Below are 14,930 nucleotides of genomic sequence, written 5' to 3' on the forward strand. Positions count from 1 at the left end.
TTGCATGGCTAGAAAATAGAGAAAGAGGTGTTGGAGTGATTTTCAAAATTATTGAGTTCTTGATTTCAAATTTCAGTCACAAACATAAGATAGTGTATGCGTTCGCAGGCTGTCACCTGCTTTACATGAGGAAATTCTAAGTCCCAACATATTTTTCAAGAGAAAGATAACAACTCACCAAATTGATGATCACCTTTTCAACAACAAAAGAAAAGAAAATATAATAGAAATTAAACCACCATGAACATAATGCACATATAATCAAGATAAACCAAGTCACCAAAACCTTTTTGGACTAGAATCACGTATTTTAAAGTCTTGGAGAAGATAATTAAAAATAAATGGAATACGCTTTGATTTTATTTTTTGGTAATTAATATACATTCTTCATTTGAAAAATAATTTTTGGGTTTTTACAATTTTTCAATTTCAAAATAGTATTAATAAAAATTACATTTGATTTTTCAATTTTAAATATTTTCAAATAAAAGTAATATTCAATTTTCAGTTTTGATATATTTTATACGTTTTTAATGTTGTATGTGAAAACCCATAAAGCATATATAAATGAAAATTTTTTTTTTAAATTCTATTTACCATAAATTCATGGTATAAATATATGAGATTTCATACATTTAATAGGTGAGTTTCACTCCTGAATCTATAATGGATTAGATTTATACACAAATATATGATACTCATAAATGAGTTTTACTCTTGAATTTACCGTGGATAAAATCTAGGCAAAAAAAAAAATTATATAAAGAACTATTTCATTTAAAAATTTATGACGAAAGAAGAGAAGTTATTGGGCTATTAATATTATTTAAATCATGAAAGGTAGAGCCCAAAGTCCAAAGCTTTGTTCAAACATGGAAGGGCCTTAAAGGGCTAGTCTTTGGGCCTGTAGCCTCGCGGCAATTGGCGTACACACAACACACTACCAACAACGAAGGTTTGAGCCCTCCTCCAGTTGAGCTTCAATCAATAAGATCAATGAAAAAATGGGTCAATCATATATAGCACAATTGGTCCAACTTTTATTTTTAAAGTAAAAAATGTGAGAGGTCTCCAATTTTAGTCTTTTCATTTATTTATTTTAATATTATTATTTTTTATTATATAATTCATTAATTATCATATAATTTATTGCGCTAAATAAATAAAATGAAAAAAAAACCAGCTTTAAAATTGGAATAGGTGTGACATTTTCTCAATAAAAAGAGAATTTTTCTTGCATCTTAATGGTTAGGGTTTCATTCTGATATCAAATTAAAAGAGGTAATTTATTTTGTTTTATTTATATAATTTTTTACCATATCAAAAGATTGATTTAGTAGAGTACAAAAAAACTAACCAATCACATGGATCCAAAAAAGTAAGTTGGGAGGTAAGCAAGAGGTGACCCCATGTGACAGAAATGGGGCCTAAGCCTTCCCAAACTGAGGGCAACATTGAGAAAGAGAACCCAATGAATCAACAAGTCACATTATTGTTATTATTGAAGTAATGGGTTGGAAGAAGACAATGCCAAGGGCCAAAACCTCAAAAAACATAGAGATATCAAGAAGAGAAAGACACCTCAACTAACACACACATAATCCCTCAAAATAGACAACTTAATGAGAATTGTTTAATTAATTAGTAATCTCAGTGTATTTAATAATTTTTCTATTTTACTACAGCTATTAAATCAAATAGATTATTATTATTAGACATATATATAGAGAATTTGATAAAATATCATACACTTGAACATTAATTGATGGAATTAAGTCAAAACCCTGTTGTAATTTTCTTGCAAAACAATCAAGATTTTTCTTTACATGAATAGTTGTACTTGTTACACTGGGGAAAGATCCATATGAAAATGCTTATTGCATGTGCATTGGCAGAATTTTCGCTGTCGGCTATGATATTGGTGGACCAAGCCATGGAAAAATCCAATTTCAATTTATTATTTTTTTTACCATGTGTTCTTGCAATTCCAAGAAACCCCACATCACATGAGGATACTGAGCATTGCCGGTGCCTTCCATACTTTATTTTTTTCTTTGATGGAGACTATAATGCAAAAATTTTTCACTAAATCCATAGTTTAATAGTTGAATATTTGCTTAACCTGACCTGGTTTAATGATTAAAGGCGTATCACTCACTTTGTTAATGTTAAGTTTGAGTTTCTACACTTTTAATTCTTTATAAAAAAAAATCACATATTTATAATTTTATTGTGAAAAATTAAAATTTAGATTTGATTGTTCTCCTTCTTTCTCATGATCTTGGTCCATACATAGAACTTAAGCATTAATGAGCAACATTGGCAAGGTAAAATTTATTGGAGGAGGATATCATAGGCAGATGTATTGGAGTTGTTTTCGGAATTGTGAAATCTCGTATTTAAGTTCTAATTAGAACTAATTGTAATAAAAAAAAAATCACAAGCTGTATGTACCTCTTTGTGGGTATGCTTTTCAAGCCCATACGGAAAATCAAATCCCAAATGACACTGCCAAAAGACTCAGTTCAATTGTCAATGAAAAATTCTCGTCATGCATATAACTTCACCTCTATTGGCTGAAGATGGGTTCTATCTTTGCCTTTTATTAAAGTCATTGAGCAATCAGTAGTTACTTTAAGGCTTTCTTTTCTCTAAGTGGGTATATGCCATTCAAAGATTTAAGCAATTGTCTCTTAGACCTTTTCTTTCTAACCATACAAATTGAAAATGGCATTTCATTGGCAATTGGGGTCCTTACAAAGGCTGTTTTTTTGTTTGAAGAGTGCCAACAGAAGTGCAGTCTCTGTTTGTCTCAATCAATTAGGTGTTTGTTTGGAGTTGTATTTCAAATCTTTTTTTTTTAATTATTTTAAATGTTATTAAAAAAAATAATTTAATTATTTTTAAAGTCTTTAATTAAATATTTTTTTTACAGTACCTTCGATAATAATGTCAAATAAACTCTCTTTCCTCACATGTATAGTCTAACTTAATACAACGGCTGAAGTTATATTACTCACTTAACAGGTGTTAGATTTGAGTCTTCGCTCTCCAATCTCTCTGTTACAAAAAAAAAAAAAATCTTTACCCACAATAATTGAAAGTTATACTAGTGCAACCCAATAAAGTTGGGTTACTATTTATGACAACATAGGCAAAAAGAAGAAGAAGTTGGTTGCCACATTTATATTGTACCCTCCTCTTCCTCACTTTTTTTTTTCCAATTTATTTTGGTAGATAAAATCTTTTGCAAAGTTGTAAATTTGTAAAAATAAAAGAAAATGGTTGGAAATATATACATGTCTTATTCATATCAAGATCTTAAAGGCACAAGATTTTGAGAATGTGATATTACATAGCCAGCCGGAGAATGGATGAGTTAGAAGATAACATGTTGGTGATGCATGGAGAGTACTTCTAAGTTCTAATTAATGCTGGACAAACAAGGAATTTGTATCCATTTCAAGCCACAGAAGCCCTTCATATTATAAGTATTCTCAAGCATGTATATATCAGTAATTCTTTAAAAAAAAAAAAAATCATCTTATATGTTCTAATTCTTCTTTATTTTTTCAAGTTTCTGCTGTGGAAAATATATGCCTTAAAGGGATTTCATTTCAGATCCAACAGCCACAGAAATGTTGAGATGATGAATGAGCATGCAGCCTAACTCATTGTATTTTCTAAATTTTTCACAATACTGTTCAATAGTCAATTAAGGCAATTAAGGCCTGGAACTTACCTCTGATCTCACATAATATTTTATTCAGATCACAATGTGAAACTTTTTAAGTCGAGTCAAAAATTGAGTTTATGAAAACATTTCCAAAATTTAAGCCACATAAAATAACATTTCTGCTGTGGAAGACATATGCCTTAAAGGGATTTCATTTCAGATTCAGCAGGCACAGAAAGGTTGAGATGATGAATGAGCAAGTAGCCCATTGTTTCTACTCATATTTTCTTATTCTAAACCTATCAGAGCAAGTTGCTTTAGAAGTTTCCATCATCTATGACTTGAAATCAATAACTATATATTTTTTAAAATAGATTAATTATTGTTTTGAGTCCCCAGAAAATTAATAAAAAAAAAAAGAAACAAAGAAAGAAAGATTCTTCCTTTTTTTTTTTCTTTTTTTTTTGCCTTCCCAAAGCTCTCAAGCAAACCTTAGTTTATTTGCATACATTGACTGCAGTTACATATTATGATTGTAGATAATTATGACTGTGCCTTCCTTTCTTTCTCTTTGATTAAAGTGTAAAAAGGGTTAGAATAGATAATTAACCCTTCTTCTTGAAGAAACCAACATTGATTGAGCATCTTTTAAGTCTAATTTTAAAAGTTGATTCCTCAAAATAAAAGATTACCCTTGTGCAGCCAAAAGGGTAACACAAATCCCATAAAATAAAAAGCACTGAATTATATACAAGTCTAGATTGGTTATAATTCATGTCACAGGCTGCAAATGATTGGGAACAAGGCATGGAAAGTGACCATAAGGATGTTTTCCAATGTCTTAACTTGTAAAGCATTTGTAAAAACAAAATCAAGAGTAGAAATGATTAAGGGTATTTATATCCATTTTCCAGACACTTGGCTTCCAAGGCTTGTTAGCTTTAATTCTCTTGATATAAACCTGCCAATGAAAGCTTATGTACCTGATCCACTTATTGCAAGAATAAAACGTAATGCAAGGATACTTGAGCATTTAATGGTATGTTTAGTTACAACATGGGATTGGAAGTGGCATTCCTAGTAGATTCTTGGCAAGCATTTACATAACTATCTTAGACACCACTGAAAAAAAGTAATTTTAAAAAAAATTATTTTGTTATTTTAAATTTTCTTATATTAAATTTATTTCTCCGTTGCAGTCTTGCAATGGCAAACTAATCTTGGATTTAGTGAGAACTTGAGATCTTATTGCACTGAAGACGACTCTAGTACTTAAGAAATCCCTTTGTAATACAATCCAAAAGAAAAAGAAGCACACATATGAAAAGTAAAAACAATAATTAAATGAACTTTGATTACAAAAACACCCTTTCATTTCATCAGATTGTTCTGCTGAAACTAAGGAGAAACTAACAATTGGAAAACAGGGAAAAGGGGAACAGAATCTCACAATTACAAGCAATCTATCCAAATGAAATTTCATTATTTTTTGCCTAAAGAATATGCTGTTTCTGCTGGCATCTTTTGTCTTTGATTCTGTATGATGTGTTTGCAAAATAACAGCATTTTCTCTTCTACTATTTTCTTTTTCCCTCTACTTGCACTTGAGTGATTCAGAATTAATTCTTTTGAGAATGGCATCTGTTGCCAAGCATATTGAATGACCTATTTTTCTTAAATGATCTTAAATAGTAGGAATTGCAATCTATATTTGCAGATATATCCCCACTTATATATTGTGTTGCAGAGCAGAAACAAACATAAACACAACATGAAAAACACGAAAAGGGCTGCGCCAATTTTTCCTTGTCACTAGTAGCTTCTGCTGTTGCAGCTAAGAGCTGGGGATAATGGTGCCGACGTAGCCGATTCCGGTGATAAAGAAGGTAATAGTTTGGAGGAAAAGGTATACAAAGTAGTTGTTCTTGCCATGAACAAAATCATAACATCCACACAAGAATAGGAATGCTGCAAATCCCAGCTCCAATGTGTTGAGCCTGTTGAAAACAGCAAGAAAAACAAAATGCATGTTTGAGGAATCTAACCATATAATTAATCTAAGATAGCTGGAAGAAGCATCTTAATTTATCCAAATAATTTAGCATTCATTATTCAAATAGAGATGCTGGTACAATATCTCTACATGAATAGAATCTTCAACATATCTATTGTCTTATATATGAATTATTAAATAGTCTGAGAGATTAGATAGAGCAGGACCATTGTCTGCTTGCAACTGAAACTATAAAAGACTTATCTTTTATCTCTTTTATATATGAAAAAAAAAGATTCTCGACTACTAATATAAAGAACACAAAACCTAATAGGATAGTGGGATTTGGTTATATTTGACAAATATTATTTCTATATGATATGTGGATTTGGTAGTTTTGGTCATTTGCTCCACCATTCAGAAACTGAATGTCAACAAATGAGACAATCACCTAACATGATTTGGAAAAAAACTTATATAATTAAATATCATAATCATAAAATGTGTGACAGGATCAGAAGAGTTCAAGAATGTTTTACCTGTCAATGAATTTCAACCGAGGTCTTTTAAACATTTTGACATTGGTTTTGTTCTTGGAAGCATCTGCATTTTTCTGAAGTTTATTTCCCAGTTTTTCAGTGACAACCCATTCATTAGCTCTTCCTGCTTCTAGCAGACCGATAAATGTCGCCTTTGTTCGGTGCAAGGACATCACATTTTCAAACAGAATCCAATAGAACAGTAAGTGAATTGACCTGCAAGTTGAAGAACATGTTAACAGTGGAGGTTTTTTCTAAAACACAGTAAGTAAATAAATAAAAATGACCATACCTTGGAGTTCCTACTGAATTTAGAATAGTGATAATGGAAGGGATATAAACAGCTCCCCAGATTGGAACTTCAACCTCAGGAACCAAAATAGTTAATGGAAGAACAACACAGTAGAACCAGAAGGTGACCATATGAGCAATGATCTTACGAACGAAGAAGAAGCTGTAGATCACATAAACCTTCTTCCAGAATTTCACTTTCTGAGATGTTAAAGTGAGCTTAAATTAGAAAAATGGTAACTGCAAATTTACTATAAAATAATCCTCTTATGAACTAACCTTATTTTTAACTATTTCCATCAACATTTTCCTGAACAGATTAGCAGGACCACAGGACCACCTGTGCTGCTGGAACCTGAAGGCTTTGAAAGTGCTAGGAAGTTCACTTTTCACCTACCAAAAGAAAGGAAAAAAAAAAATAGTGATAAATTAAGAAACTCCATAATCATTGCAATTAGCCATATTAATTAATCAATAATTATGCACCTGCAGGTCACCAAGGTAAAGAAATTTCCATCCCTTGAGACTACATCGGACGGCAAGATCCATATCTTCCACAGTGGTTCGGTCCTTCCACCCACCAGCCCCATTAATTGCAGCAATTCTCCATACCCCAGCAGTCCCTGTACAGCATTTCATTTTCATAATTTAAGTCTTTTTATTACTACATACCAGTACAAAGACAACTCATGCAACATGTTGGTTGCTAAGGCACATAATGGAAATCCCAATTCAAACTTAATTATTTCTCATTCAATGCAAGAAACATCACATGTCAATCCAAAACCGTGAAATTTCAAATTCAAGTCTCAATCATGCTAAATTTACCAAAAACCAAAATAAGCAAGTGATCACTTTCACAGCAATAAATGGGTTGCTAGGGTTAAAACTTTTTATTAAAGTTTTATAGAAGAAAAGAGTTGGTTTAAACAGAGGAAGAGAGATTTCGGTCTGGTTCAAACTTATGAATCATTGTCCGTTCTGGTCTTCAATTTGACCGAACTGGTTCTGATCCGATTTCAAACTCAAATCAGACCTTGGCCGGATCTAGATAGGGTAGTCTCACTTGGGAGAGGCAGAATTTGAACCGGTTCTAGCACATGTCATCCTAAGCTAATAGGGGTTATGGGTAGCCATTAAAATAAGCATGAACACTTTAGTTAAGCAATGCACATTACACACGAGACTCACTTGATAATTAAAAGAAAATTAAAAACAAGAAAATGGTTTTTTTTTAAATAATTTTACCATTGAAGCCAAAGAATGCATGAGTTGATGACCCAACTTCTTGCTCCACAGTGAAATGGTAATCCAATGACATCTCTTGCATTCTTGTCAATAAGCACTCATCTGCATTCACTGCACAAATTCACCGAAATTCAAGATATAAATAATTGACGAATTTTACTATATATTTTATATTTTTTTAATAATAAAATTAAAAAAAAAACTTTTTTCAATAATTAAATATTATCAAAATTAATGATGGTAATTAATTACTAATTACTATACTTTTTGTCCTCACGTGACTGGCATCAGATTTTGCCACGTCAAAGAGAGAGCATGCGGGAGTCCCGTTATCCGTTATACAATGTAACGGAATTTAATTTAATTTAATTTAATTTAATTTTTTTAATGTACTATAAAAAGTACAATTTTGAAGTGTCGGCAATTAGGGTAGGCGGTCCCACCTATGGGCTTAACTACAAAAGCAGCACGTGCCTGAGAAGTGGCGGTGCTGCTGCTGCTGATGCTAGTAGCAACTCCGAATGACAAATTTACCCCTTGATACTTTTTTTTCCCCAGTTAATCCTGAGAGAAAGGCTTGTCTCCTTTCACCCAAATGACAAAAATACCCTCCAATGCTAATGAATAGCAAATAATGAAAATAATTAAAATTTAAACCATAATTCTTCCCAACTAATTCCCGTTCATGGAAGTTGCTATAGTTGGTGGTATAATTTATATACATTTACTATATTGCCATGGGAGAGAGGTTCCCACGACCTCATGATGAACGGTCAGTAGATCACCAAATGGCACGATCAAGATGGCCAAAGAGTAGAGGCAAAAGTGACCACCATCCCGTGATTGGTGGGTTTCTAATGGACCCCACGTAAACCCTCCCCATGCAAGTGCCAAGTAGCAGAAGAACTATTCTGCTGTCATCAAGAAAACCAAAAAAATCTAAACAAAGACCAAGTATGCAGAATGCACACACCACCGACACATGCTAATCAGATATTAATTTTCCCGCATTAAAATTAAGTGTTTTTAAAATAATTTTAAAGATTTATTAATTATATAAGTTGGAATGTGAGCTTTACCAAACCTCCAGCGAGCTTGAACAAGGGCAATGTCAGAATTGTGTACCAAGAAAGGAATGGCACGTCTGAGATAATCAGGCTCAGGCTGGAAATCAGCATCAAAGATAGCTACGTACTCGCAATGTTTAACATAGCTTCTCTTAAGCCCTTCTTTTAAAGCTCCAGCTTTATAACCTCCTCTGTTTTCTCTGATTTGGTACGTTATGTCTACTCCTTTGCTTGCCCATCTCTGGCACTCTAGCTCCACCATTTGCTGCAAAACCAAAAGGGTTTCATACTTCTCAGGGAAAAACCAGATCAGAAATGGCAAAAAGAAAAGTTGGTACATAATTAGCTCATTGCTGAGCGTGCTTAAAGAAGCAAACAAGCGGTTAAAGTGATTGTTTTTTTTGTTAATTATTGAGCACCTTGATTTCTGGGTCAGTTGAATCATCGAGGACTTGGATCACCAGACGATCCGCTGGCCAAGAAAGATTAGATGCTGCCCCAATTGAGAGCTTGTAAACCTGTCACAAAACCCACAAATCTGTAATAAATACAAGAAGAAACAAAAAGCATCAAACTTTTTAAGACTTTCATCTAAAATCTATCTAGAGGTAAAATCCCCAGAAAAGAACAAACTGGCTAAAAACAGAACAAGAAACACAGACAGAAAGAGAGAGAGAGAGAGAGAGAGAGAGAGGAAGAGACCTCTCTTTCATTGAACATTGGGATTTGAACAAGAACAACAGGGAAGTTCGAATTGCCTGATTCCAAATCATCTTGCAAGGGTTCCCACTTGTAACGTTTTTCTGGTTTCTTCCAGAAAAGCTTAACAAGGATTATAACAATACCCATGTAAAGCCTCTCCATGAAGAGCATGAGAGACATGGTTAAGCAAATATAAACCCCGAGCTTCAACAGAGGAACTATCAATGGAGCTTTGATTAGCTCCCAAATGAGTCCAATTTGGGCTCCAATGTCATCGCTAGACACCTGGAATGATTCTGGTATTATGAATTTTGGTGAATCTTCAGCCATCTCTGTGTTTCTCTATCTCAACAGAGCAGAAGAAAACAGAGGAAATAGGAGATAAGGTGATGATAGGTGACCTAAATTCACTATCAAACAACCAGGTGAGTACAAAAACTACAGCAGCCGATCTGTTTCTGATATGGGTATTGAATTGCTAACAATGTGGATGAAATTGAGGTACAAATCCTAGACAAGAATAGTAAAGCCCAATTCAGGTCTCTTCATTTCTTCTCTTTTTTCTCTGTTTTACCCAGAAAAAGGAAAGACCAGAAAAAGAAATCTACTTTCCAACTCTTTCAGAGCCTCCTCTCCCACAATCTGTTCCGTTTCTTTGTAGCAAAAAGAATGCAGAGACAGAACAGTATTGAGGCAGATGGAGAGGGAGAGGGAGAGGCAGATGAGAGAGACAGAGAGAGAGGGAGAAATGGGTATAACGTAATGTGAATGTGAAAGAGAAGGGCAATAGAAAGATAGAGAATTATGGTGTTTTATAGCCAATTTTGATGCTATTTAGAATTTAATTACTCTCTATTTAGCAGTAATTTATTTTGGCCTTTTTTTGCCATTGCCAAAATAAAAAAGAACGAATTTAAAAGCTTTACTGTTCCAATTACAAGTGCATGTTTGTGGATTCTTGATGGCTACACATCATATGCCAGTTTGTAAGGGTAAAATTGTCATTTGATATAAAATTACTAAATTAGGAATGATAATGGGAGATCGATAATTTTAAGGTGTGTTTGTTTTAATCGTAGATTTTATGTGTTCTGTTTTCAAATCTATTTTTTGTTTATGCTTTTAGTGTTTTCCTATAAACGATTTTTATTTTTTAGTGATATATATAGATTTGTTAAAAATATAAATAAATAAAAAGAAAAGGAATAAACATAAATAGTATATAGTTTTTGTGAAAGAAAAAAAAAATCTTACTTTTTTAATTAAAGTTATTAAAAAATTTTAAAATTAAATTTGATATGTTATAATTATTTTAAAAAAAAATATTTAAAATGATATTTTAATTAAAAAAAAATATTTATTTGGTTCAAAAGCTCAATGCTAAACATAACCTTAATGAAAATAAAATTTTTATTTAGTTGAAAGTGAGATGGGTTTTAGTTTAGGCAATTTAATAATTTTAATATATTTGTTTCATCAGTGAAATGCATATTTTCACTTCAGAATAAAATTTATATAAAAAAAAAATAATTGCTTTAGTTTGTAACTTGTTTTGGGATTAAAACCCTAATTTAGCAAAATGATAGGTTCACCTTTTTACATTAAAAAAATTAAAGAAATGATTTGTTGTTATCGTTTGTAAATAAGTTGCTCCCTTATTTGATAGAAAATTGTGCTGTCCAGTGATATTTTCATAGTTTAGTTTGACTAAATTATATTAAATATAAAAAATAAAATAATTGTATTAATATAAAAATATTAGATTTATGATTTAAAATTTTAATTAATTTTGAAGAAATATATTTGTTATATAAAGTAAAATTTTTATTTTAGTATTATTATTAAATTAAATGAGATTATTAATTAAATTAGAATTAGAATGACTAACACTATAAATAAAAGTAAAAAAAAAATCCACATATTCATATATGGTACTATTGTTATAATTTAAATATTTTCTTGATTGTATATTTGTAAAAAAAATAAATTAGGTCTAATTTTATTTTAAAAATTAACTTAAATGAGAAAGTTTACTTAAGTTTTATATTCATAATTAGATATATAAATATTAATAAATAATTCAATAATAATATATATATTTTTTTTTATAATTCTGGTGAAAACTTTTTATTTATTTTTTTAAAATGCGAGAAAATAAGTATGGTGTGGATATTGTTAGCCTAACTTTATCTGAGAATCAACGGAGCATTAAAAGGAAATATTAAAATTTTTGTTGGTATTTAGTGTTTTGTTTACATTAATCACTCCGCACATGATGCCACTCCTCCTGCTCTTCCAGACTTCTGCACTTTGACTGTAGAGAGCTCAGTGTGAAAGGGAGAGTATTGAACTAGACTGCCAGTGTTGATTTTAATTTCGGTTCAATAACGATTTGGTTTGATTTGAGTTGATTTAATTTAATAATTATTTTAAAAAATAAATATATTTAATATAAGTTTAAGTTTATATAATTAATTACTCGAGATATATATAAAATTAATTAAAAAATATATATAGAGTGTACATATTTATATATAAAAATTTATTCTAATAATAAATAAACACATTATATAAGTTAAAACTCTCTGTGAATACATATAAAAAAAAATAGTAAAATTGATAATCATATAATTTAAGAGGAGAAATTAAAATTAATTAAAAAATATATAAATTTAAATATAAATATTTAATTTAATGATTATTAAACTTATTTAATTTATCTTCAATTGAAATAGTTTTACTTATTAACGGTATTTTTTGGGATTGAAGAAGGAAGAGGATTAATATTAGAATCAATCTATTTTAATATTTAGGGCCAAGGAGATATTAATTTAATGATAAATTTAATTAAAATTCAAACTTTAAAATTAAGAGATTTTGGATTTAATTCTCATTTATATTTTTTTAATTATTTATATTTACTTCATATTATAAAAATGTTTTAATTTATATTTTTTATAAAAATAAAAAATATTTTATTATTATTTAATATAAAAATAAATTTTATAGGCATTAAATTAAATATTTATATTAAGATTTAAATATAATTAATTAAAGTGTGTATAATCAGCACACAAATTTAAATATAAATATTTAATATAACGATTATTAAACTTATTTTCATATGAGCTCGAGTTTTCTATAGTCGTATTTAAATATAAATTAATATATAATATTTTTATATAAATAAAAATAATAACTTATATAAAAGATAATATAAAAAATTTAATACTATAAATAAAATATGTAAATTGATCAATATACAAGTTACGAGCTCGGGTCTTCGATTTCATCATCTTTTACAAATCTCATCAAATAATATCTAAATTTATATATTTTTTAAAATTTTAATTAATTTAATTATAATATTTCCTTTAAAAAAATATATAATATAACATTTTGAGAGTCAGCATGCTATTGCAAAGTTGTGAAGTCAACTAATGGCTGTGGGGTTAGGGGGCTTTATTCTCTATTTCTTTTTTAAAATTGTCAAAAAGTGTTCACAAAAGTAATATCAAGATTATATTCTTTGCTTGTAATTAACTTTATGAGAAATGCTAATTGTGCATTTTTATTTATATTTAAAAAATTTATAATATGTGTATTTAAATATTTCTTATTTTATTACAATATAATTAGATATTGTATTTATTATAATGAGTAATTAAACATTTTGGTCATGTCCTCATCTTAAATTAAATTATAGAGAAAAAATGTATATATTTTTTAATTTAAATATATATATGATATTATTTTATATGAAAATTAAAAAATTATTTAAAAATTTGTAATTAAGGAATAATTAAGGATCATGGGGCAGTGTTGCAAGCCTTGAGCCGTGTGTCTCTTTTCATTTATTAGCAACCTTTGACCAAAGGTTCTAAAGATATTATTTTAAATATATTCTAATAATTAATATATTTAAAATTTTATTTTTCTCAATAATAAATTTAATAATAATGATAAAAAGATCCTATATTTCTTTCTCAGAATTTCCGTTATTTTCTATTTTAATTTCTCTATCTTCTTAAAAATAAAAATATATTTAGAGAAAAAAAGAAAAAAGGGTTCAAAGTTGAGGACTTTGCAAAGACAATGGACTATGGAGCATGTTATTGCAGAGATTTTTTAGCCCTGCAAAAAGTATATATTTAATTTTAATGAGTTAATAAAAAAGTCCTTTTACTTACAAATTTTTTTCAAGTAATTATCGCACATAATTATGAGTATTTTTATTAAAATTATTAAATTTTAATTTTTTTTATAAAATTAGTTAAATTTTATATTTTTTTTATAAAATTTATTAAATTTTAATTTAATTTTATAAAAATTATTATAATAAAAAAAATTAAAAATTTTCTGGTTAATCTATTAACTTGACCTATTAATTATTTTATAAATAAAATTACATAATTAGTGACTGTTAGTAAAGAAAAAAAAAATAAAAAAAAAAGGAGAATTGTTTGAAGATGAAAGATAATGAATGTGTTTTACACTTTTTTTTTTTAAGAAATTAATAAATAAATTAATTTTATTTATAAAATAATTGACATGCTGGTAAATTAATTTGAAAGTTATAATTTTTAATTAAAATAATTTTTATAAAATTAAATTAAAATTTAGTAAATTTTATGAAATAAATTAAAATTTAATAATTTTTTTTAATAAATCTCTTAATTATATTTTAGCTAAATCTATTTCAATTGGAATTTAAAAGATAAATATTACTACTATGCTTTTAATTATAGAATTAGCAATACCAATGACCCATTCAAAGCAGTAATCAGAAGCACGAGGATCATTAATTAATGACATGAAATTTAATTAGGGTTTTAGCTTTAATTAATCAAGGACCTACATCTCTGAGGGTCACGTCTGTCATTTTCTCAAATTAATTTCGTGATAATTAATTAATGACATGAAATTTAATTAGGACTTTAGCTTTAATTAATCAAGGACCAAGTTCTCTCAGGGTCATGTCTGTCATTCTGTCAAATTAATTTTGTGATAATTAATTAATGACATGAAATTTAATCAGGATTTTAGCTTTAATTAATTAACAAAATTGAGAATTTAATGCTTGCACAAAATCATGATGTCAAAGTCAAAACCTTTGTGAATGCAGCAAAATGTGTAAGCAAATCATCTCCCCCCTTTGCCCTGCCATTCCCTGTTTTATAATCTCTTATGAAAATTTTGCACTACTTTAATTAATTGTATCATTGCTTAATCAACCTTAGAAAAATATAACAATATATATATATATATATATATATATGTAGTATTAAAGGGTATTTTGTATTGGGGTTTTGGATTATTACTGGACTCAAAATGATACGTTTAGGGGCAACCAACTAAGCCTTATATTTGAGGAAGCTGGTACAGATTTATATTTATATTTTGCCTTCTCTTAC

General features: G+C 28.9%; 1 protein-coding gene across 1 annotated transcript; it reads right to left on the reverse strand.

The window, feature by feature from the left end:
• Nucleotides 1–4,997: 4,997 nt before the first annotated feature.
• Nucleotides 4,998–10,311, reverse strand: LOC110645791 (glucomannan 4-beta-mannosyltransferase 2). The gene is made up of 9 exons (XM_021799040.2): nucleotides 9,517–10,311; nucleotides 9,234–9,332; nucleotides 8,827–9,079; nucleotides 7,748–7,858; nucleotides 6,986–7,122; nucleotides 6,779–6,892; nucleotides 6,501–6,700; nucleotides 6,209–6,424; nucleotides 4,998–5,673 (listed from the first exon to the last, which is right to left on the reverse strand). The coding sequence occupies exons 1-9, from the start codon at nucleotides 9,844–9,846 to the stop codon at nucleotides 5,511–5,513; spliced, it is 1,623 nt and encodes a 540-aa protein (XP_021654732.2). The 5' UTR covers nucleotides 9,847–10,311; the 3' UTR covers nucleotides 4,998–5,510.
• Nucleotides 10,312–14,930: the final 4,619 nt, after the last annotated feature.

The sequence above is a fragment of the Hevea brasiliensis genome, chromosome 1, assembly GCF_030052815.1.
Source record: "Hevea brasiliensis isolate MT/VB/25A 57/8 chromosome 1, ASM3005281v1, whole genome shotgun sequence".
NCBI classification, from domain to species: Eukaryota; Viridiplantae; Streptophyta; class Magnoliopsida; order Malpighiales; family Euphorbiaceae; genus Hevea; species Hevea brasiliensis.

Excerpts from the sequence above, each read along its gene's own strand:
- LOC110645791 (XM_021799040.2), bottom strand. The coding sequence starts at position 9,846 with ATGGCTGAAGATTCACCAAAATTCATAATACCAGAATCATTCCAGGTG. Across the intron at positions 9,080-9,233 it reads CAACTGACCCAGAAATCAAG|CAAATGGTGGAGCTAGAGTG; the intron begins GTGCTCAATAAT and ends TTGGTTTTGCAG. Across the intron at positions 6,893-6,985 it reads TTTACCTTGGTGACCTGCAG|GTGAAAAGTGAACTTCCTAG; the intron begins GTGCATAATTAT and ends TTCTTTTGGTAG.